Source organism: Anas acuta, chromosome 1, assembly GCF_963932015.1.
Source record: "Anas acuta chromosome 1, bAnaAcu1.1, whole genome shotgun sequence".
NCBI lineage: Eukaryota > Metazoa > Chordata > Aves > Anseriformes > Anatidae > Anas > Anas acuta.
In genome coordinates, this window is record NC_088979.1 from 126,822,154 (window position 1) to 126,847,026 (window position 24,873).

The 24,873-nt window shown below is 41.5% G+C and overlaps 2 protein-coding genes across 6 annotated transcripts in view; both read left to right on the top strand.

Annotated features, from left to right (window-relative positions):
* The window catches only part of LOC137841420 (very long chain fatty acid elongase 4-like), a 48,066-nt gene extending 30,859 nt beyond the window's left edge, over positions 1–17,207 (top strand). For 3 of the 4 annotated variants that reach the window (XM_068654285.1, XM_068654296.1, XM_068654307.1), the window contains 9 exons: positions 342–447; positions 2,064–2,129; positions 3,781–3,968; positions 4,969–5,049; positions 5,968–6,024; positions 7,472–7,586; positions 8,313–8,440; positions 8,528–8,747; positions 9,790–17,207. In XM_068654285.1, the coding sequence (XP_068510386.1) occupies positions 2,072–2,129; positions 3,781–3,968; positions 4,969–5,049; positions 5,968–6,024; positions 7,472–7,586; positions 8,313–8,440; positions 8,528–8,747; positions 9,790–9,854 (912 nt within the window). In that variant the 5' untranslated portion in view covers positions 342–447; positions 2,064–2,071 and the 3' untranslated portion in view covers positions 9,855–17,207. Of the gene's footprint in view, positions 1–5; positions 448–2,063; positions 2,130–3,780; positions 3,969–4,968; positions 5,050–5,967; positions 6,025–7,471; positions 7,587–8,312; positions 8,441–8,527; positions 8,748–9,789 lie in introns of those variants that run through there. The other variant, XM_068654315.1, reaches the window with a different exon arrangement.
* Positions 17,208–17,584: 377 nt separating this feature from the next.
* Positions 17,585–24,873, top strand: part of LOC137841430 (potassium voltage-gated channel subfamily A member 5-like) — a 36,843-nt gene continuing 29,554 nt past the window's right edge. For both annotated transcript variants that reach the window (XM_068654329.1, XM_068654340.1), the window contains exon 1: positions 17,585–21,161. In XM_068654329.1, the coding sequence (XP_068510430.1) occupies positions 17,805–19,652 (1,848 nt within the window). In that variant the 5' untranslated portion in view covers positions 17,585–17,804 and the 3' untranslated portion in view covers positions 19,653–21,161. The remainder of the gene's footprint in view (positions 21,162–24,873) is intronic.

A 24,873-nucleotide genomic window follows, 5' to 3' on the forward strand; every position in this document is an offset into this window, starting at 1 on the left:
TCAGTGGTTCACTCCTGTGGAGTCCCAGTCCTGTTCAGCATTCATTTTCCTTTTCTTTCCAGTTCCCTAATCTGATAAATCATGTGGGGAGGGGGAGGGGGAGGAGTATGTGATGTAACCTTGTCTCCTGCAAAGTTACGAAACTGCCTTCAGCAACAACACCTTGTCTGCATCTCGTGGTGATTTTACGGTGGGTACTCGTGGGGGATGCTGTGTTGTACTTAAAAGGCATGAAGATCAGCCACATCTGTGGGAGACCCACCAGACAGACTACTTACTCACTTCGTTTCTTCAGAGGAAAGCTGGGCATGATGTCTGCTTAACGGCACACGCTCTTGCAGCTTCTTGTTTTGCTGTCTGCTGCATGTACCCAGAGTGACAGGAAAACTGGTGATATGCTGGGGACACCCTGAAGAAAGGGAGACTTAAGCCATCTGAACTGGTGGGGTAAGTCTGTTCTTCCTTCACAGTTTTTTTCTTTCACTCATTTCTTTCATGAGGCATAAAGTCTATGGTTTGGGGGAAGCAAAAGAAGTGGAGTGGAGTGATCTGGAATGTGTAAGGAATTTCCAAGGGCATGTAGCCATATGAAATCCCTGCTGGATTGACTCTGAGCCAGCTGATAATCACTAACTAATCTCTCTGCTGGCAGGTTCTGCCCAGATTACAAGGGTGTGTGCCTCTGTGCCAGGATGCATACAAGATTCGCTCACTCTCAGAGCCTATGTCAGAGAAGCAGACCAAAGAGTGTTTTGACTGCAGTGGTTGACTGCAGAAGAGAAATATGTGCAGCTATGCTTATATCAGCATAATGGTGCTGTGTTTGCTGATGCATGTCAGGCTGTGAGGTCTGCAGATGGGGAGGCATAGGTAAAGGTACGTTTTGTTGTGTTTCACCAGAGTAAATCCATGTACTAATTGGGATATAGTCAGGCATGTTAGTTTAATTTTATTTTTTTTGTACATAGGTACAGCTGGTAAATAGTGCACTCTATGCATTTGTAGTTCGAGCAGAACTGTGTGGTCTGGGTATTAGGAAAATGTTTATATTCATAAAGCCCCTTAAAAATGTATTTATACTAGTATAAGAGGTCTTATATTACGCCACAGTTTTTCCTGCCATGAAATGTACAAGCTACTGTTCTTGCAGCAGGAACCTCAGTGGGCACAGGAGAGGAGACAGTTCCAAAGGTGGTATGGGTATTCTTAGACTCAGCAATCTATGAGAAGTCAAAGCAGAAAATGTGTTTTTCTCAGTACCAGGAGGAGATGAATCTGGGAAGAAGATGTCCTTATATATTTTCTAATGAAACAAAACTACAACAGATAATAAAGGCTGTTGGAAATCACTGCAATAAAGTGTTTTCTAGGTGAACTTTGGCACTTCTGAATACCATTGAAAAGATCTCCCTACTAAAGGAAAACAGGGAACAGAAGAAACAACATTTTATATATGAGTATTATACTTTATAATAATATACTATATTATAGTATAACTAGATAAAGCAAAAACAAACAAACAAACCCACACAATTTATACTGTTCCTCAGAAAGCTAAATAACCAACATAGCTTAGTCAACATCTCTAGAGTTGCAAGAGTGATAAATTAGTCCTAAACTGCATGTTAGCATGCAATCTCCATGAAAGCCTCTGAAAGAATTCAATTTTGACACCTGGTCTATGTCCTAGTGCAAATGTTGTGCCTCCACTGCTTTTTCTGTTGTGCCTAACATAATCACATGGTAGACAGAGCTCTTTATATTTTGAATACAGATAGTCAAGGTATTTTTTGCTGGTGAAACATCAACAAGGCAGTGAAATCTGGACATACAGAAGGTAAACAAATAGCTAAACATTACAAGAGGATTCTTCTCCTTCCTTCTTAAAATATGGTTCTGATCCTGGTCCAAAGTTACAGTTCCTAGAGAGAGCAAATTATTTTGTTTTTAATGGCTGGAGTCCTGAGCTTTGTCTAACGTGTCTCCTTTTTCAGGACTCAGACAAGGCTAGGATAAATGGGGCTGATATGATCCTGAGAATGCTCATTTTGATTTCTTTCCAGAACTTGTGATGGCTTCAACTTTGCAGAAAACTCAAGAATTCTACAACTGGATCCTTGAAAGTGGAGGTAGGTAGAGATGCTATCTTAAATAGAAATTTCCACATGAACAGCATGATCACAAAGAACAAACCTATCAGTGTGATCCTCTTATGAGCCCACATTTTTTCACTTTTCTTTCATCATCATCCTGAACTTCCTTTAAGTCTTCAAATATATCTCAGGGACACTCCAGTTGTATGAGAGTAAGGATGATGGGGGATTTTCCTACATTGGGGAATTCCCAACAACTTTCTGTTCAACTTACAATGGGCTCTGACAGGATGGCAAGAAAGATGTGCTAAGGACTATATTATAAGTCTGGAATATTATAGATTTTTTAATTTATTTTTAATGCATGTGTTGTAAATCAAAGAGTTGATACTCTGAGATTTAAACTCCTTGTGATGCAAGTTCAAGTCAAACCAGTAATCAAGATACTGACAGAAAACACAGTTCGGTGTTTGAGGTTTTCCACTTTGTAGTTAGGAGACCTCAGGTCTTCAGTAGCTATAAATTCAGTTTGGCAAAACTCTATGAGAACTCCAAGGTTAAATGTCACAAGTTTGTATGCAGCTGCCGTGGCAGGCTTATGTGGTGGTTCTGGTAAGGGAAGGACATGGGACATAGACTGTTGGTCATAAATGTTTCAGAACTTGAATTTCAGAAGAGTTTGAATGGGAATTCAGGACTTCTGACAGACTGTTAAATCCAGAAGTGGAATATCAAAGAGCTCTTGACAAAGCCTTTAAATTACATAAAACAGGAATAGTAAAAAACTTGGAGGTCTAAAAGGAATGGAGATTAGCAAAGTGCTGTGGACAGGAATGTCATTTTTAAAAAATACCCTGGAGCTCATGGCATGTTGATTGAGCCAATGAATAAAATTCAGAAGAGGACTTCAGCAAGCATCCCCTATGAGAGGCCTTTAGGACTGGCAGGTCAAGAAGCAAAGGGAGATGATGAGGAAGTTTAGTAGAGCAGTGACTGACTCGGAAATAGAAGAGGAATGCATGGATGAGAACAACAGCATTTTTGCCTCCTGCATTTCTGTGGGTCAGGGATGAGGCAGGATTAGAGGAAGAGTGACAGAAAATATGTTGAGCTTTTTTTTCATGAAGAACTGAAGAGCAACTTTAGCACAGGGAAGAGTTTTGTGACTTTGCAGAAAAAAAAGCTGTGCTTTTAAGAGGGTCCACCCTATAAGTAGATATAAAAATAAGGGGGTGGAGAATTTCAGATGTCCTGAACATTGTGTGTCATGAAGGAAATAACATTAGTGATGGAAACAATCTATTATTTAGCTGTAAAGTTTTATGCTCTTGAAGATTCAGGAACTCTTTGGTTTGTTTTGTGCATCTCTGATGCAGGTGTCTCAAGCTACTTTTTCTTCCAGTGTGTGGGACAGTGTTGCAGCCAGGGGTGAGGAGTCCAGCTCCTGACAGGAAAGACCTGTTCCCTACTGTGCCACAGGAGGTTGGTGCTCAGCAAAGCAGTCCTATGGGCACTACAGCCCTAATCCTAATGTAGTGCTAAAGCTGTTTAGTAGTCTGTCACATGGAGCCTCGGGGTTTTCTGCCTTTGAGCGTGCCACAGAGAGCAGGATGAAAGGAAATAATTAAATATATCTGCTACACAATGTGGAAGATGAGCAAATTTGACTGTGTGTTTTGCTTTTCAGATCCAAGGACAGACCCATGGCCTCTGGTCCACTCTCCACTGCCAGTTACACTCCTTTTTGCCTTCTACCTCCTTGTTGTGGCACTGGGGCCCTTCTACATGCGTAACCAGAAACCGCTGAAGCTGCGAGGTCTGCTGGTCGCCTACAATCTATCCATGATGATGCTATCAAGTTACATGTTTTATGAGGTGAGGAGACAGGATTGCTCCCTTCTGGATAAGAATCTGGGAACTGTTTGAAAGCCAGAAACATTTTAACGGCTTTCGATGGTGGACTCTAACGAATGGAGTGGGTGCTGATTTGGACATGTCTACATTTTGCCACAAGAGGGGCAATACTGCCGTGTTGAAAGGGATGAAATATTTCCGAAGTATACCTTATTTCCTACCATTTTTGAATCTTCCTCTCATTAATAAAATTCATGTTGAAATAATCCTGAATGAACAAGTTAAAAATTGATATATCCTACAGTGTATGGAGGATGTGTGACACTTTTTCTCATGCCTGGCTGGTGAGGGACCCACCTCTAGGAGAACTGCTTTTTCAGACTTGTACAATCTTCTCCAGGACTGCCAAGCACACTATAGCTTCCTGCTGTCAAGAGTACTGATGACATTGTTTTCTTCTTCTCAATGTCCAAACCTTTCTACAAGTTAACATGCCACTGAAAACTCTTCAAGATAGTACTGCTGAATTGTTTTGAAAAACTTTTTAGTATCAACAAATTTGCCCTTTCAATTTATGATATAATTCTTACTGGTTGTCTGTGCTTGGTTGTTTGGTTGCACTGGTACAATTAATATAGTTCTTGGTTTTCCAATTAATAGGCAAATGCAAACAGCCAAAACAAAATAGTACAAAGTCTTTGCAAATGAGAACACAGAGAGATTCTTGCAGAGATTCTGAAGCCTAGAATTCATTATTCCTGCTAAATTTTTTGAGCACTCTCATTGTTACATAAAGAGTTACAAATATGCACAGAACAAATTTTCTTTTTCACATTCCAACACAGATGTGAAGTATTTTGTTTTAGGTTTTTACTATTTGTTCAGCTATATAAATTACGTTGATCTTCTATCAGTGAATACTAAATAAAGATCCTATGACTTTTAGCGTTAATACTTGCATCTTTTTGGAACAGATGGTGTTGAACATAAAATAGATCTCATTGCTTTTCTTTTGTTTCAGTTTCTGATAACTTCAGTCTTGGATGACTACAGCTACCTGTGCCAGCCGGTGGATTATAGCCAAAGTGAACTAGGAATGAGGGTATACTTTTATAAAAAACTTGCCTTAGTCCCTGTTCTTCCTGTTGGTATGCAGATTATTTGCCTGGTAAACAGCAGTTGTCATCCCTAAGAACTTAGTCAACAGTTACACTTTGCTTTAGTTCTCAACAAATTAATCATCTCAGCTAATATAGCCATCTAAGTTCTGCCTTTGATCACTGCAGTGAAGGTGTTCCTACCACCTGAAAGGTAGACATCTTGTATAGCTATTGTAAATTACATCTGAAAAATATGTCTCTTTCCATTGATTATGTAAGGATTCTGAGTGATCACTGCCAACTAGGAAAACAATTTTCATATACCAAAATTTCCATGGCACAAATCTTACTCAAAATTTCTTTTAGGTGGAGGATTTGACTAAAAAATTCCTTGTCTGCCTATCACAGGGGGATTTAGGTCCCACCAACTTCAGCTTTCCAAAATGCTGATTGAGTTTCTTCTGTCTGACTATAGAGGTATTGTTTTTCTTCTGGATGCTAACAGGTTTTGAACACATCTAAGCATGGATATCAGCTTTCCAGTTTTTCAAATATTTGCCATCATGCTGGAAATGTTTTCAGGGCAGCACACCCTTGCCTTATCAAAGAGCAAGGAATTTAGTAAACACTCATCTATACTGCTAAAGAAACCTGGAATGCTTTTCCTGCAGATCAACAGTCCTTCCTGAGCTCCCAACCTGAAAAAAACAACTAAACAACTGTCATTAAAAAGAAAAAACAAACAAACAAACAAAAAACACCACAACAAACAACAACAACAAAACACTTAGCTTTTCTCCTTTGCTGTCCATCCCAGGTTGGCAGTGTTCACACACTTCATAGTTAAAAGTCTCAGGCAGTAAGACTGGGCAGTCATTTTGCGTTGAGGTCTAACAGCGTTTCCTTGTGATGCCCGGCAGATGGCAAGAGTGTGTTGGTGGTTCTTCTTCTCCAAAGTCATCGAACTGCTTGATACGGTAAGGAAAGCTTGGCTCGGCTCCGCAGCAGAACTGGCGCTGTAAACAAATTGCTTCCTTGTCAGAATGGGGCAGAGTGCCATAAGCTAATGTCCTTGGTTGATCCTGTATTGATTCAGTTGGTGCTTTTTAGTAAATGCTGTTTTTCATGCGTTCTGTTCTGCCTGCTAATGTGAGTAAGGCTGATACTGTTAAAGGAGAGGGTGCAGCTTCAGTGTGCTGGTTTATGACAGCATTTTGTATGCAAGCGCCCAGCAATGCCACAGGATATCATGCTGATAGTTTTCCTCAAAAACCTCTTTCCAGAAGAAAAGAATCATTCCTGTGCAGTTTGCCCATCTCTGTTCCAGTGGTTGCACACTTTCCACTCTCCAGCACTCTCCCTGTGGGACGACATTCCCTCCTGACCACAGTACTGGGGAGAAGCTCTAAGAATGGCTATTAACAGATGGTCTCCCAAAATCTTAGCTACCAGTTGATTAAGGCTGCTGGAGTATTTGCTGCCAGACAGAACATGCCACTGGCCATTTGGCTGAATAACAGTGGTTAGCTGGGCAGGAAAGAAACTGCACACATACAAGTATGCGTTCTGCTTATCTGATACATTGTTCTAGAGCTGTGGGTTAAAGGTTTGTGCCCCATGTAAAACTGAAAGTTCACCTGAAGACAGTACTATTTTATAGCTTGTCTGTCGGGTGTTCTCCTATATAACAAAGAGTTGACTGAACTAACAAGGGAATCATATCTCTCTGATAGGTCAGCAGGAGTAAACTGTATCCTGACCAAAGACTTCGCAGTCTAGTGCTCTTTGTGAGAAAAATTGATAACACACTCTCTGAAAAGTGAATCAGCACATGGAGCCCTCCTAGGCTTCTTGCCAGTGAGTTCACCAATCCTCTCTCTGCTTTCATCAGCAAGAAAAACAGCTTTTTGTCAGTCCTGGGTCCCTGAAAAGCAGATTCACATTTTGATAGTGTGTGTGCGCGCAGAAGTACAGTGACATGACACATATTCATATATGAAAATCATTCTCTTTACTAATGCAAATTCCAGAGGATTTGGACATTCATCACAGCACTGTATATCATTCTCTGGTACCAGTAAGAATCTAATCTTTGTCCTGAAAAGGATCAGACCAAAGCAGCTGTAAATTATATGGAAGCTCAGTCAGAGATTCGGATGAGTCCTCTTTGGACCTTAGGACCTGAATCCAAAGGTAAAAATAGTTGGGACTCAGTGGAAGAAACGGTATCCTTCAGTTTCTCTTCATTACAGATAATATGGGATGTAATGCATGTTTTGAATTTCACCAGTTTCTATCAAGAGCAGAGGAAATGAGTTTTGGAAGATTTAGAATCATTATTCACTGCTGTTATCACTATCACTTTTAGCATAAAATCTTCTATCAAAACATACCAACTCAAGATTTTCCTTTGGCTTCTTTCAGGTTTTCATTATTCTGCGCAAGAAACAAGAACAGGTGACTTTTCTGCATGTGTATCATCATGGCACTATGCTGTTCAATTGGTGGTCAGGGGTGAAATACGTGCCTGGAGGACAAGGTAAGTGGACACCTTGTGTTTTAATTTTCTTGTGGAGATAGCGTAAACAGTGCAGATGGGCTGACTGGTAGGTAGGAAGCTCACTTATTTCCAAAGGTGTGAAAAACATGTGCATTTCAGCTGGTAACATCTGTTCAGCTCTTTGGGCTATTTAGACTGCTATATTAACTGCCTCTTCCAGCAGAAGAATGTGCCAGTCATTCCCTGTCCACGCAGAAACGGTATTATCCTATACTAGGCCTATTTATATCTCCATCTAGACCAGTGCTCTCCATTCAGCTGGGCCTGATGCAGTGGTACAGGTTCTGTCTCTGTTTCCTGTTCTGACTGTACCCAGTTCTCCCTCACTTCCTTTCTGGTCTGTATTCAGACTGCTTTCTTTTACCAGTATAGGTGGGCTCTACACAAGAAGCTAGGGTAAACTCTCTGGGGGGAGTCATTTTGACTACATGGCCTTGACACGTGAATGGTATGAAATGCCTGGGTCAGAAGATCAAGTACCTCTGTCTTTGAGGCACTTCTCTGTCCCAGAACACTAGATATAGGATGGAAATATGTTGAAAGGTACAGGGAGAATATGAAATACATCCTAGGTAGAATCTCGATTGAAAGTTCACACACATGAGTAGTATTTTGAAAGCACCATCACAGTGGATGTGAGCTCACCAAAAGGTTAGTTTTGAATGGTTCATATGCCTTGTTCATACTGACTTCTTTATTCCTCAGCTTTCTTTATTGGGATGCTAAACTCCTTTGTACACATCTTCATGTACGGCTATTATGCCCTGGCCAGCCTGGGACCACAGATGCACTGTTACCTGTGGTGGAAACGTTACCTAACCATCATGCAGCTGGTAATTAATTCATGTGTTTATCTCTACATTTCCATGTCTTGGGTGTGAAGGCACCTTCTGTCTCTTTCTGTTCCTTCACTGGCACAGGTCTTTGTGCTTGCTGTTTATGGAAACCACCATGTCCTTAGGTTTCCTAATGTATCAGTAATAGAGGTGAATTGGATGATTACTGGCTCTAAATGGTACTCTCAGGAAACTACCAAGAGGCCTTCAGTGACTGCATTAGCTTCCAACACTTATCCCTCTTCTGCTTTATGTGGCAACCTTTTCACCCTGCGGAACCCGAAAAACAGCTTGATCTTGAGAGGTGTGTGGCAGTTAATTTTGAAAGCTTTGGATTTTCAGGAGGGCAGGAGATTGGGCAGCCTTCACTGAATTTCTTCAGAAGGGAAGAGTATATATAACTGCAGACAAACAGAGGGGAGTTAAAGAAAAATGTGTGAGTTTCACTTGCTGTGTAGATAGGCCCTTTGAATTTTCTCTTCCTCATCTCTGAAGAGGTGACAAATTTGTACAACCCTTTGTTTTTTTCAAAGATACAGAATAAAGGCCATGTTACAGACAAGGACAATGGTTGTAGTTAAGCATGTGGGAGAGCTAATGCCACATAAAGAGAGGTTATGGAAACAAAAAGTATTCAGTTGCCAAAAAGAGAAGGAAAAGCTAGGGTAAATGTAAAATAGTGTTGGTTAGATGGCTGGTCCGGAATTCTTATTTATCCTCAATGGCAAAAGCAGAACAAGAAAATTTTGTAAGAAATTAAGATACTTGTGATGCAAAAAGCAGGAAATCAGCTTTCATTTAATATACATTCAGTAGGTAGAACTCATTGCATCAGAGTATTAAGTGATGTGGTAGAATACAAAGGAAAAAGGATTCATGTCAAAATGGATAAAAGTAACATCTGTACCACCTCTCTCTAAGCTAAAATAGCAATCAAAACCATTATCAGTATAATAATCTGATTACCAATAGGGAAGACATGGATTCTCCCACCGTTAGTTTCCATATTCCAAAATAACTGTTACCAGTTTGCGACAGAAAAGTGACACAAAGGCAATGGTGTTCTCCTAGGAGGGAGAGGCTGGATTTCAAATGTGCTCCTTGCAGCAGTGCATAAGACTCAATGTTTGGTGGACACGTTGTATTCCTTTTTAAATTGGGGAAAACACTGCTGGACTTGAAAAGCAAGTTTTTCAGGGATGTCAGGAGAAACAAGCCAGTATTACTCTGGGTTGAGAATGCTATGAGTATGTAGTATGTTGTGATATTCTTTATGATGAATTAAACATTCAGTTGGGATATGTAGGATCCCTAATCTGTCTGCTTCTTTTTTCCACCTTTTCCAGTGCCAGTTTGTGGCCATCGCTGTTCATTCTTCCTACAACCTCTTCACAGAATGCCCGTTCCCTGATGGTTTCAACATTGCAGTCTTCCTTTACATTCTCAGCCTCATTGCTCTCTTCCTACACTACTACTATTGGACGTACACTAGGGGAAAGAAGAAGAAGCTAACTTAAAGAAAACCAAAGAGGAGTGTGAGCCTATTTGCAAATTCTCTGCTGCTTCTGTCATGATTGCATGAAGGAAAATGTATCTGGGGAGTGTATGTGAGGCTCGTGTGTGCAAACCCTTGGTTGCCTTCAGATATTTTGAGTTAGGAAGAGAAAAAGAACAACATAAACTCAAGAGTTAAGATATTAATGGGCACACTTACTTGAAGCTGGTACAAAGCCAAGCCACGTAGTCATCAATACAGAAGTCTTTGTGAAATTAGCACCAGAAGAGCTCCACTTTCCGTTCCATCTGTCAGCATGGTTTGCAAAGTCTATCATTCAACTATGAGTCCTTGACTCATTTCTGTAGAGTTTCTTTCCATTCATAAGACCATCTCAGCTTACCATTGTAGACCAGGCAGGCTCAGGTACCTCCAGCCTCAAAGCAGTGTCCATGTGACAGCAGCAGCCAGGAATTACTGTAACTGTGGGATGCACTCACCTGTACACTTCACCCCAGCCTTTCCTATTGAGGAAACTTCCAGTAGGACTGGGATGAATTACAGCTATATGGCCCTTATGGTTTCACTTTATGTTAGAGTAACCATGAAAGAAACTGGATATTACTTTGCCCAACTGAACAGCTGCCTCTGTTCTTTCACTATTCTGAAGCTAAAGACGGCATTATTGTCTCTAATATGTCACATAAGCCTTTCCATCCTGACTAGGAAACTAATGTAGTAAGAATCATAATGTAACACTTTCTGGAATGCTGGAATTCTTATTTGCCTTTTGTTGCTTTCATATCAATAGAGAAGTTTTCATGCATGAGGACTATTTGGTATTGCTTGCTATAGATGCCATATTTTTGGTTAGGAAGAATAAATTAAGGCTCTCCATTGATAACTTTTTTCTCCCATTTGTTATTACTATTATTATTTCAAACTTTTGCCTCTTATCAAAGATTTCCACCAAAGTTTTCCACCACCTTAAGCAATATCTTTCATACCAAACTGTATGAGCATTAATACAAAATTTATGAAGTCAACTCACTGGCTAGTGCAAAACTGCATAGCTCCGGTGAATTTATTGATTCACTTGTTGGTTCCTTTTTTGCTCCTAAATCAATTAGAACTAGAGTTTGGCACTTCCGTTCATCCATAGACAGTTAAGTAATGTTAAAAATTTGGTCTTGAAAATCTAAAATTCAGATTTTAAACTATGTAGTTGTATTTATTTATTCCGTTCTACCTTTTTAATTAAAAATAGTGATTTAAAAGTAGTGATTTTTTTTTTTTTCACAGTTGAAATGCAAAGTTCTTAAAAGCCAAATTCACATTAAATTTAAACGGTCTATATTTTATAGGAAAGTCCAGGAGAGTAATCTACTGTCTAAATGAGTGCATACAAAAAAAAAATAATGCACATCTTACATCAATTTGGAACTTACTAGATATCCAAAATAAACGCTACTTGTTCATCACTGATCTGTGTGCATATGCCAAACTTTTCCCTCAGCTGCTACATTCACATTTATAAGATAAATTAGTATTCTTCCATTCCTTCTTCACACACAATGATTCTATGATACTACCACAGTGATACATTATAAATGTAATTCCATTGATTTGAGTATTCTGATTTTCATTGGTGAATATGAAAAGCAAATCAGGCCTTATTTCAATCTGTGTTAGCTGTTCTTCCTGCCAAATATTTCTCTCTGCTACTTGTTATATGAATTATGCTGCTTTTCCATAATATAATGCAACTGTTGTTAGAGCTTTAAATGATAAACCTCTGGGTGAGTCCTTGGTTCTCTTTGTTTGGTGAAGCAGGAAAAATAAATCTTCTGTGTATCTAGCACACTGTATTCACAGTCAAGGTTTCCCAAGGGGCCTCTCCAGCACTTATATATATATATATATAACTTTTTATTGTTGTTTTAAGCAGTGCATGGAGATTAATTTGTGTATGACAGAGATTACTGCAATGGATTCTAGACTGTGACTGGCAGCATAGTTAATGACAAAATGCAAAGGAATGAGTTTGCCACCTGCTATCTTGTTATAAGTGACCAAGTACCTAACACACATCACTGTAACTGTTTGTCCTAGACAAGTAACCTCTGATCTATCTATACCTGTCCTTCCTCCTTAGCCTGGTTGAGCAGCCTGATCTTGCACTTCTGAACTGGTAGAAACATTTTGTCAGCGTGACTTCAGTGGGCATAGGATGAAAATTAAATTATTTTCATTTAGGTGATAAGGAAGGATTAAGTTTGCCCAGAAACATCCTGCTTTGCATACTTAAATAGATGTTTATGTAGAGCACAACAATTGCAAAAGCATCAACACAAAATTCACTTGTGAGACTACTTGCTTTAACAGGGAAGATAAAGTTGCATAGGTGTAACCTTCTGCCTCTTCAGGTCATGATTCTTTCCTCTTTTAGACTGCATTCCTTTGTCTTCATTCTTCTATTTTAAATTGGGATATCCGAGTTGGTACTGTCCACTTCCTGTTGTGACAAAAGCAAAAAGCTGAGAGTACAGGTACACACTTCTGGAATTTAAAAGAGAATAAAGGCAAAGAATGAGATTTCCCCTCTAAGCTAAGTCCCCAGAGTTAAAGATTACATCACAGTAATGCACTGTAAGTCACAAGGGCTGGAAATTACAAATTGCAAGTTTGGATGATTCATACTGTCTGGCAGAGTCCAACACTTTGAGGCTGAATTGAAGATATCCTGTTGCAGCTGGATTTATGCAAACGTTTGGGCCAAATGCTGATCCCACCAATATCAATGACAAAGCCTGCAGACTTCGCTGGAAACAAGATGGCACAGCTGTGTGAAAAACAATACACTCAGCTACATGGTGTCGTTTTGGTGTGAGCAGACTCAAGTGCTATTCAAGCTCAATGGATGACTTCCAAGGGCACAATTGTGTGCAGGCGTATCCCTTGTAAAATGTGGGTCATTATACCTCCTTGGAGTAGTTTGCACTCACAAAATTAAAGCATAATGTAAGTAGTCTGTTTAAATGAATAAGCCTGATAGCTGGTAGTGTTCAACATCTTTTCTACTGTTCAAGTCAATGTAAATTATGGATGTTTTGATGAAATTACTTTCAAATTAACCTGATCACTTACTCAGTGCTTACTTTCTCTTGGAAGATAAATGAGAGGGATTCTAATTTTAATCAAAACAAAATACACACACAAAAAAATTAATTGCTATTTATTTTTTTTTCCATTAGTGTGTGATGGAATGTTTCCAGAATTTATGTTTAAAATTGCATAACAATATAAAAGTCTGGAACATGATTGGATTTTAACTATTGGAGTATTTCTGGATGCTATCAGAAAATAAGTCAGTATATATTAAAAAAAAAGAAAAGAAAGAAAAAGCAGAATTACTCTAAACAATCAATTAAGCAAAAGCAGGATGCCTCAGATTGCTTTGTACAATAAATAAACATCTGTTGATGCAGATACAAGACATCTCCACGCTAAATATTAAAAAAATAAATAAATAAATTAGCTGATACTATATATAGAAGAGTGTGAATTTGTTGAATTCATTAATGAATAACTTCATGGATTAGGCCTTGATAGATGAAGTGCTCGCATCCAGATGTTTAGTGTGATTTGTCAATGGCCTTGTATTTAATCCTCCTGAACAGGAAATAAGTCTTTTCTCTGGGGTCTCCCTTGGGGACTGTGGCAGTCTCTCTGTCATACACTCTCTCTCTGGCCTGAATCATCACAACAGAGGATCAGGCTGCTGGGGAATTAACCAATTGGAGGAGGATCAGATTTGCCTTTAACCCTTTGATTTCTTCTCAGCTTTGGATGGCCTTCTCACCATATGACATGATGGTAATGTTATTTGGTCAATACATGGAGATAAAAAAGTGGAGTTCCCATGTTGTCCCACAAGGTGTATTTGTAGGATCCCTGTCCCCACAAAATGTGTTGAAGCTCACACGCCTGGTTCCACCACCACTGAAGGCTGGGGCTGTGGGCAGATCAAGCCTGTGGAGGCTGGTGGATGTGTATCCACATCTCAGAACTGTATATTAATTTTTGGGATGCTGCTGCTCCACAGCTGCTGTCAGTGATAGAGTTGGCCCAGGAGTGCTTGTGAAAGGGAAGGGTATCTCCAAGGTGCCTCCAGCCAAGTATGCCAGAACATGCATAGCACATGTGTCTGCATATGGGTAGATTAATGCAGCATCTACAGACTGCCTCCATTTCTGATCTCTCTACATATGAAACCCCCACATAGGGCAGGTCATTCATTTCTCAGGAAGGCACCATCCTGCAGTGTGGGAGCATCCTACTGAACGACAGCTCCCAGAAGCTACTGCTGCTGCATAATAGCATGGGTGCTACTCATCAGCCCATGACAGCTTGGGTCAGCCAGCTGCATCTATCTCAGTACCTCAGAGGAGGGAAAGGCCAGAGCTAGTATGAATACACATCATATGCAGGCCACACTGATGAGGTAAAGAAATTACAGACATCTCATGTGTGGTGCACATGATTAAACAGATCAGAGCATAGTTATGTGTAATTCAGGTCCCTTGCAGGATGCTGTGCAAGGCAAAATGATAAGGTCCTTCTTTTATCCCCATGGAGACCTTGGTAAGGGGGCGCTGGGAATCTCACCTTTAGGGAGAAGATGGAAAATCTCTATTTTGGACAGAATTTCTTCTGCAAAGCTTGTGTGTGCCTCTCATAGGAACTAGTTGGTAAAGCAGGGAATCTTGGAAGAGTCACACACTAGATGGGAGAGGCGAAGCAACACTAGCATCACCTAATTTAGAGGGGATGACAACAGGCATCATGACTGGATTAGGATAACTGAGTGGCAGTGGGAACTTCATGGAATGGTAAATTTGGTTGTGGATGTGCTGGAATGTATGGGACTGACTGCACATGTGCATGTGTTTAGGGTAAAAAAAAAAAGTTTTTTTTTGTTAACTCACCAGTAGAGAGAGAACTAAATTCTTTGTCAGAGAATACCTGGTTATAACATCATTAGCACAGCACTTGATATGTCCCACTAGTCTTGTGTCATATTTTCTCTCAATATTTTTGCTTTTTGCTGTTTGGGCTGTTCTTCAAGAAAGTGTTTGTAGTCATTTCATCACAGTGAGAAAATTAGGAATGCTTATTTAGCATTGCCCTTTGAAATTTGCTGATTGAAGTAGATGTTTCTTCCCCTTTAACATTATCCTCCCACTTTCTCTTCACCCTTTCCTCCCCTCTTCCCTTGTACCCACATATACAGACAGCATCCTAAATTGTCAGAATTGTTAGAGCTGCGAAGAATGTAAATATATTCTACTTAAACTAAACAGAGTAGCTGTGTTTTCCTGCTATATCAATTAATAATGTACATTTTCTTCATCAGGTTTTCAGTAAGGCTTTCAGTAAGATGAAAGTGAGCAAGTCTGTCTTTTTCTTAGCACTTCAGTATAATCCCATCTGCTTGAAACTCAGGATGTGAACACTGTAACGCAATGTTGAAAAGGGCTGGAAACTTGGTCTTTAAACAGGGTAGCATAATTCAGCGTAATCTCTCCCAGGCATCGTTGAAGTGCAGCTCCCTCTTGTTGATGAAGGAATGGGAGAATGGATACATCAGTCTGAGAAGCGGCAAGAAGCAGCCCTTTTTTTCTGCCCACAGAGTCATCCCTCCTGGGCTGAATTCCCCAAAAGGCTGTCTGCCATAACACTGAAGATACTGAGTAGGGAAATTTTTGAAAGTATCTCTAGGAGTGGGAGGTGAAATGTAGGAACAGGACTGAGAATGGATGTGGGTTTCTCTGAGGGATGCTTGAAAGTGTGAGAAAGGGTTAGCATGCATATGTCCCTCTAGGTGGTTGGTTTGGTTGTGGGAACCTGCAGACACAGGTCTCATGCAATGACAGGTCATGTAAACTGAAGGTGGTTGCACAGAAAGGCTAAATATTACCCTTGTGGGGTGAGTTCCCTGAAAGGGGGGTTTGCAGATGGAGAAAGGGCAGGTATTTATGTTTGAACACATGCAGGAACAGCACACTGAATGAAAAACCTATAGAGTTGAGGGAACAAACACAGGTGCTGTCAAGTCATCTGGTTTTTGTTGTGTTACTGATAATATTATTGTGCAGATGAAAGCACAGCCTGTGCATCTGTGGATACCTATGATTTGGCCCCATGATGGAGACATATTCATTAAGAAGAATCCAAAGGTGTTTGCTGTGATGGCCAGGCACTGCAGCTCCTGGAGTGCAATTTATTAATTCCAATTGGCATTGCCTCTGGGAGATCTATGTGAACCTGTCTAGGGATGTTTCCTCTTTAAATAAAAGATTAGTTCCGAGGCAAGGTTTGGAGGGGAAATATCTTGCATTAGAGGAGCTGACATAGCTGGAAAAGCAGACTAGTTTCCAGCATGCAAGACCTTCCTTCGGTTATCATCCCTGATACACAATGATAACAGGTCAGCTGTTATTTGTCAGGGTACACAGGTGTGCCTGTATTTATTGCAGAGTTTTCCAGTTCCAAAGGCTATTGTAATACACTTTAGCAGTTTGATATATTCCTATAAATCAAAGGCCCATTATTTTCAAAGGGCTGCTCTAGAAAACATATCTGTAATTTTGCTTCTAGGAATTACTCATGTGAGTAAAGTGATCTTTTACTTCACCTGCACAATGGCATAATAGGACAGTGATTCTGTGCTCAGATCTCAGAGGTACATTACAGAACATGACCATGTCATAGACAAATTATCATTTGCAATAATCATTCAAATTAATCCTGGTTTTCTATTTTGGTGTGGTTTCTAATATCTTTGGGCATATTTCATATACAGAGGTAATGGATTAAATTAAGTGAAAACCCATTAATCCCAGTGAATCTAAGTAAAGTGTTTGATTGTCTACGAGTACTACCACAAGGATTCAATAAAAATGTCTCTGCAGTGATACCACCTGAAAGGCAAAGTGTTTTTTCACTTAATATTTCCTACACTTGGTATTGTCAGAAACCCAGAAACTCTAGAAGACTATATGTATACATTTTAATCCTACACTATTTGTGTACATATTGAGAATATTTTCCAGTAGACCTTGCATAGAATAGATAAACTCATGGTTTGAATAGAGAAAATAAGATCTTAGCATTGATTGTATTACTGAATTGTAATTGAAGTCATCATATCATATAAAGCTGCTTCAATTCATTTTCTCTAATAAAATGTGCATCTATTGAAACGTATCAGCCTTGGATTTGGTTTTAAGGATGCATCACAGGGAAAGCATGGTCCCAGACTGCAATTACTAACATTGTTTTCCGCTGGCTTTAGAAACACCCTTTGGAGCTGCATGGTGAGGGCGAGGGGGAGGCTGGGGAGCAAAGCAAAGCAAAACAAAACATCCCCAATCCCTTTCTTTGTTCTCAGTGCGCTGGGGGAGCGGGCGGGGGGGGGGGGGGGGCACACACTGGGAATCCCCGGGGCTCTCGGTTATGATTTTCCTGATAGGTGGAGCGGGGTCGGATAGCCGGAGCCCCCGCTGCGCGCAGCCCCTTTGGCAAGTCATCCACGCGTGGGGGCCGCACGGTAAACCCAGCTGCAGGGTCGGGGGGCTGCGGGGGCTGCGGGGCGGGGCGGGTCCGGGACGCGGCAACCAGGAGGATGGAGGGGGATGCGCGGAGGAGAAGGGATCCTCGTTGACGTCAGGCGATCGCGGTGATCTCCCCTTCATATCCGGGTCCCCGGGCGGCTCCCCCGGGCCGCTCGGCGCTGCGAGGCGGGGGCCGCCCGGAGGTGGCCGGCGGCGACCGCAGCATGCCCGCCTCCCGCCGCCGCTGCCCATGGAGATCGCGCTGGTGACTCTGGAGAACGGCGGCGCCACGGCTATCGCGGGCGGCGAGGATGTCGCGACCGGCGGCAGCGGCGGCGGCGGCGGCAGCAGCGGGCGGGCTCGGCGACGGAGCGACCTGCTCCACATCGCGGGCTCCGCCGCCGCCGCGCCGCGACTGAGCGACGGCAAGGAGGGGGCACCGCCGGGCCCCCGCAGCGGCAGGGCAGGCAGCCTCAACGGGCGGGCGCCGCCGCCCCAGCCGCCCCAACCAGCGCCCCAACCGGCACCTCAACACGAAATGGGACCCCCCGAGGAAGGGGGCCACCGGCGGGGCATGGCCATGGCGGCGGCGGGTGAGGAGGAGGAGGAGGCGGCGACAGCGGCGAGCCGGGGCGCCCTGCACCATCAGCGGGTGCTGATCAACATCTCCGGGCTGCGCTTCGAGACCCAGCTCGGCACCCTCAACCAGTTCCCCGACACGCTGCTGGGAGACCCGGATAAGCGCATGCGGTACTTCGACCCACTCCGCAATGAGTACTTCTTTGACCGCAACCGGCCCAGCTTCGACGGAATCCTCTACTTCTACCAGTCGGGGGGCAAGCTCCGCCGGCCCGTCAATGTCTCCATCGATGTCTTTGCTGACGAGATCCGCTTCTACCAGCTGGGCGATGAGGCCATGGAGCGATTCCGGGAAGATGAGGGCTTCATCAAGGAGGAGGAGAAACCTCTGCCTCGCAACGAGTTCCAGCGCCAGGTCTGGCTCATCTTTGAGTACCCCGAGAGCTCCAGCTCAGCCCGGGCCATCGCCATCGTCTCCGTGCTGGTAATCCTCATCTCCATCATCACATTCTGCCTGGAGACCCTGCCCGAATTCAGAGATGAGAGGGAGATGCCTGTGCCCTTGCCCCCACAAAGCGGAGGTTTGAATGGCACTACTGGGGACCCGCTACCCATGCAGCCACCCAGCAGCCTCTCAGACCCCTTCTTCATCATTGAGACCACCTGCGTGATCTGGTTCACCTTTGAGCTTCTTGTACGCTTCTTTGCCTGCCCCAGCAAACCTGAGTTCTCCCGCAACATCATGAACATCATCGACATTGTAGCTATCATCCCCTACTTCATCACCCTGGGCACAGAGCTGGCCCATGAGCAGCAGCAGCCTGGGGCTAGCAGTAGCAATGGGGGTGGGGGCCAGCAGCAAGCCATGTCCTTGGCCATCCTCAGAGTCATCCGCCTGGTCAGGGTCTTCAGGATCTTCAAGCTCTCCAGGCATTCCAAGGGGCTGCAGATCTTGGGACAGACTTTGAAAGCCAGTATGAGAGAGCTTGGACTCCTCATTTTCTTCCTCTTCATTGGGGTGATCCTCTTCTCCAGTGCTGTCTATTTTGCTGAGGCTGATGACCCTGAGTCTCATTTCTCCAGCATACCCGATGCTTTCTGGTGGGCGGTGGTGACCATGACCACTGTTGGCTATGGGGATATGCGACCTGTCACCGTGGGGGGAAAGATTGTGGGCTCCTTGTGTGCCATTGCGGGTGTGCTCACCATTGCCCTGCCTGTCCCTGTCATTGTGTCCAATTTCAATTACTTCTACCACCGAGAGACTGATCATGAAGAGCAAGCTATCCTCAAAGAAGAGCACAGTAGTGCTCAAGGCAGCACAATGGGGGGAGATGCAAAGAGAAGATCCAGTAAAAACTCTCTGAACAAATCTGTTGTGCACTTGGAAAACAGTGAGGGGTTCAACAATGGCACCAGCTCTTTAGAGAAAACCAATATCAAAGCTAAAAGTAGTGTAGATCTCAGAAAATCCCTCTATGCTCTCTGTCTGGACACCAATAGGGAAACAGATCTGTAAGGAAAGGAGAAAATTAGAGCTTAGAGATGCACAAAGATTTGCTGCTGTTGGAAACTTACTACTATTCCTATTATTTTCATACCAGTTAGTTTTTTTTAATCAGGATATATTTTATAAATTGATCACTGTCCTGAGCAGTCCTTCAGGAATACATGTTTTTATGTTCTTTTTCCATGACACAAAGGGTCACCTATTTTTAAAATAGACTAAGAATAAGCTATGCTCCATGATGCAGGAGCTGGTAAATTACGAAAGTGCAAAATCTAATTTGTAGAAACTTATTTTAGCAAATAGTGTTTGGTTTTAAATGGGTCATTGGTAAGCAATTCAGTTGCTCCAAGTTTAATATTCAAGATTTGGGGGTTGTGTGTGTGGAGAATGAATGGATTTTGGGGTGGGGGGAAGGATGAGGGTTTTTTTGTACTGTAGTTTCAAACTGAAATTATTCTAATATATTTTATATCTGTATATCTGTATTTATGGGTGAAAAGGGTTTTCTTATTCCTGTGAAATATGACTTCATTAAAGCACTAGGGACATTAGCAGATCAGCACTTTCAGAGTTTTCCACTTGTGATCAGTACAGATCTGTTTGTCTAGTATGTGAAGTGAATTTGGTGCTCTTAACCCAATAGCAGAAAATGTTTATTTTCAATGATATATTAGTTTCTTTTGAGCCTTAAATTATTAATTATTGCAGATATACTTCTTTATAAATAATTTTATTAATTACCTTACTGTTTCAGAATTTCTAAATATTAGGTCCTGTGCTTTCTGTCCCCTCAGGAAAAAAAAAAAAATCAGCATTATTATTATTATTATTATTATTTAGTTTTACAGTTTTACACTTTCATTATCTTTTTGAGACCAAAAGAAAAATAGTACTGTCTGCTGTGACTAGATTTGATCCAAGTGCACAACAGATCAAAAACAGTAGGGAGTGGATAGATGTAACATGAAGGTAGAATATGAGTGCAGTATCTATAAAACTACTCCTTTATTCTACACTCCAGATTGCTTTGGCACAAGTACCAGTCACCTTGATGTATCCATACCATTTTTGTACATAGCTCACTGTTTTTAATGATTGTAGACTGGAAATGGATGGCACTTAAAGAATATAATGTCTTGCCACACTACTGAAATAACCATTGTGTGGCATATACCTCGGATTCAGATGGAAAGCATTACCTTTCACCAAAACACATCCTTGTTTTCCTTTGTTTCCAAACAAAATCTTTTCAGTGCTGTGGATATTACAGTTAAGATGTCATTGAGAGATGAATGAGAAATTATCTTCATCCTGATAACACAGCACTGTACAACTCACTAGTGAAGACTGACATGAAATTGCTTCTTTAAATCAAGGCGCTGTGTTACTATTTTTCTTGCAAAGGACATCTCATCCCCTCAATCTCCTGTTGTATTGCTGAAGGATGTTTCATGCCTTTACCAAGTACGGTGATACTGGAAGACTAGCAGAAAGGAGTCTTGATTGTCAACACTCAAGGTTTGTTTTTATCATTTTTTTTTCTATCACTTAAGTAAATATTAAGTTGGAATTATGGTTTATTCAAGTACCTCAGATATATGCACTGCAGTAAATTTAAATCAGCCTTACTAAACAGTGCTTTAACATTTTCTGCCCAGACACAAATTATGCTTACTTGTCTCTTACCATGCCCATTCAACAATAATGGCCAAATGAATGACATTTTCCTTCCTATTCAGTAAAACAGTCATGATGAGTGCCAAGCAAGTAGAATTTTTCATGTTTCGTGTGAAGAACTGTTACATAAATCTCAGCCCAAAACCAAAATATGGGGAGGGGGAAGGGAACTGGGGAGGAGGTTGAATCTGAAAACAGAGAACTGGCTCTTTCACATTAATTTTGGGTGTTGGTTTCTTAGGTGTTTTGCTTGTTTATTTAGATGGACAATAATATTGTAATATTATAAGAAGCTATCTGCACTAGACTAACAAAGTGCCCAGTCCAGGTGCATTCCAGATTTGGTCAGGTCTGTGCTTTAGTAAGTCTTTTTTGCATCAAGGTGAGATGCAGAATTAGCCCTTTGATGAGGTTGAATCTAAAATGGAACAAAGAAATGGTATAATTGCCTGTTGCAATCGCCATGATCTAGATCGTTGACGTACTTAGAATGAAGGTTTTTAACTCAGGGAAGTATATTGATTGACTTTCAGTGATTAAATCCATCTAACTCACCTGAATAAGTACTAAACAATTCATTGAGTTTTGCAGGATGACGTTTTGGTGGCGTCTTCCCCTGATGACTACCCTCACATTCCTGACCACTTTCCTCTTCTATAGTTAGCTCTTCTAGTCACACACTGTGGTGGATTAGACTGTCAGCTTGTCAGAGCAGGGACTTTGTGTAAATACAGTCCCTTGTTTAACAGTTCAATCCTGCTTGTGGCTAAAGCTTTTGTATATTAATAATCTGAAAGTGGTATGTAACAGAAGTTATTGCAATTAGTGGAGAAACACTGGTGTAAAAGTGATGTAGGTGAAAGCAGATCAGGCCTATTGGTACTGAGTCTTAAAAGCTCATTGCTAATAGAAAGGGAAAGTCTGGCCTCCCTCCTTGCTTATCACTTTTCTTCCTTCTGTTTTGTGCCCTTTTTTTCTTACCATGAACTGGTTCTGTCCTTGTACAAGTACACGTGCAAGTGATGCCTCCTATTCTAGGAGCTCTTGAGCTCACTATTCTGGCAGAAAATCCAGCACAGTAACAACAGCACCAAAGTAGATAGTTTTCTGTTAAATTAGTGAGCTGGAAAGCAAGTGAATGCCAAAGCCAGTGCAAGGAAGGAGGGAGAACCTCAGTGGTTCAGAGAAGTTAGCAAGCAGGGAGAACTGAAATCCTCACCCTTCGGTGGCATTAAACTCTTACATTGCCATGACTGCTTCCTTCCTCAATTAGTGTTTGTAGAGATACCACAGGACTTGTTCTAGCAAGATGCTGGGAACCTTTAACTTCCCTCTGGAGCCAGTATGCTCTGGATTGCTGCTATAACTTAGAGTAGAATTTGTCTTAATCAAGATCAAGCTCTGTGAGAGCAAAAAAACCTGCTTTTTCCACAAGGTTGGATGCTGGCTTCTCAAATCATTCTTCAACCTTCAGTTTGGACATACTTCATTTTTCCATAATAAAACAGAACTTTCCAACAACAACAACAAAAATATATTCTCAAAATATAGTTGAAAATATTTGTGTAGCTTAGCTTTTTAAGTTAGTTGTTAAGTGCAGTCTGAACTCAGCTTTGACACCTTTACAAAGATGTATAATTTCTGTTGGCTTATATGACAGTAAAGGATATGCTTTCTAAAGAGAGAGGTTGATGCCAGGCACTGAGTTATACAACCAGAAACATGGTTAGAGTACAGTTCAGAAAAGCATTTACTATGGGCTCAGCTTTAAGTACATATTTAAGTGAAACATTAATCAGCAAGCATTTTGGTTGCACAGATCTTGGAGAATGTTACTCAAAGATGATATAAGTACCTTGCTGAACCCTTAGGGCCACTAGTTTCTGTTGGACTTCAGTGCAAATATTTAGGTACTTGGTACAGTTTGTGAGCCTGAAAACAAGTGGTGCTGCAAGACGTTGAATCAGAACACCAGATTCTTACTGCAGAAAGAATGTCTGTCCCTGCAGCCGCTATTCATCAGAGCAGTACTCTTGACATGATCAGTTGCAAACTGAGTACCAGGACTGCTTTCATGAAGAATTAGCACTTTGGCTTGGATAAGATTGTGATTGCATTTTCCAGCAGCCAGAACCTGCACTTACTCTGGTTAATTTTGTTGTCAAGTTCCTTCACTGAGTTTAGTAGGCACCATGTATCTCTCTGTGCCTGGGATACAAACAGTGCAGAAGCCTTGTAACATGTTGATGCAAATTGATGATGTGAAAGAAAATGAGAGGAAAAAGAGAACCAAATCTGAGAAAGTTCATGTAAACGTGAAAGAAGGAAGAAAATATAGGCTGTGCATGCCAATTCTAGGCACATTTCAAGAAGGAAATCTGTCAAACCATAATTGGTTTTATGTTAGCTGATCTGGAATTGAAAGAAATCTGAATAAACCTGTCTGAAATATCACAATCCACAAGATATCAGGCCTTAATGAATAACAATTCATTGCAAACATTAAAAATAAATAAATAAAAGGAAAACAACATATTTTTATAAACCTTTGTCTAGGAGCTATGCCACAAAAGATTCCTCACGCCACACATGCCTGTATGCCATAGCTATTAATGGCTTTTCATCTTGGGCAGGACAATATGCACTGAAATGCATTACCCCTCCATTTTGGGGATGCTGAACTGAATATTCTTTTGGGTCACCATTAACATGAGTTTAGGTTGCTCAGCATGGCTCCAAGGGGAGTCTATATTCCCATTTAACTTTTCCATCATTCTAAAAATGATAAAACAGCAACTGTTACATAACATCATTCATCTCCCAGTGCTTTATGAACAAAAGTACAATGATCTAATACATGCAAGCAGTGTAAGAGAAAAGGCTGCGGAAGGGAAGACCAGGCTTTTCATAGGGGAGGGTGCTAGGAGAGGCACAAATGTAAGTAGGCTTGACTGGACTGGGACATCTGAAACATGAGATCACCAGAAGCAGTGAGGGAGGGAGGGAGGGAGAGAGGGAGGGAGGCAGAAAGGAAGGAAGGAAGGAAGGAAGGAAGGAAGGAAGGAAGGAAGGAAGGAAGGAAGGAAGGAAGGAAGGAAGGAAGGAAAGGGATTCACTCTGTGGTCCCCTTTGTGCTTTCCTGCATGTCTCTGGCTGACTCTACAGTTAAGAACTGAATGCCAGCATCTGTGCACTGGGACCCATCTGGAGGGGGCCACGATGCAGCATGAACAAATCCCTCTTTCATTTTTATTTGGGCTATATAAAGAGAAAATGGCACTTCCGCTGACTGTTCCTCGGCTTCTCCTGTTGCAAACACCACTTCCTGAGGCTGTTCTTGCAGTAGTGGTAGTGGTGATGAGAGCTGTTGAGTCACGGCGCATTGAGCACTCTCTGAAGTAGCTTTGCTTCTCCTTGTGCTTCCATCCACTTCAAAATAGGTAACAAAGGAAATACCAGTGCACTTTCTCTCACAGAAAATACATAAGTAAAAAGCTTTTCTCTTCTGCAACATGTCAGTGAAGCTAGTTCTGAGGTAAAACAGGGAGACCAT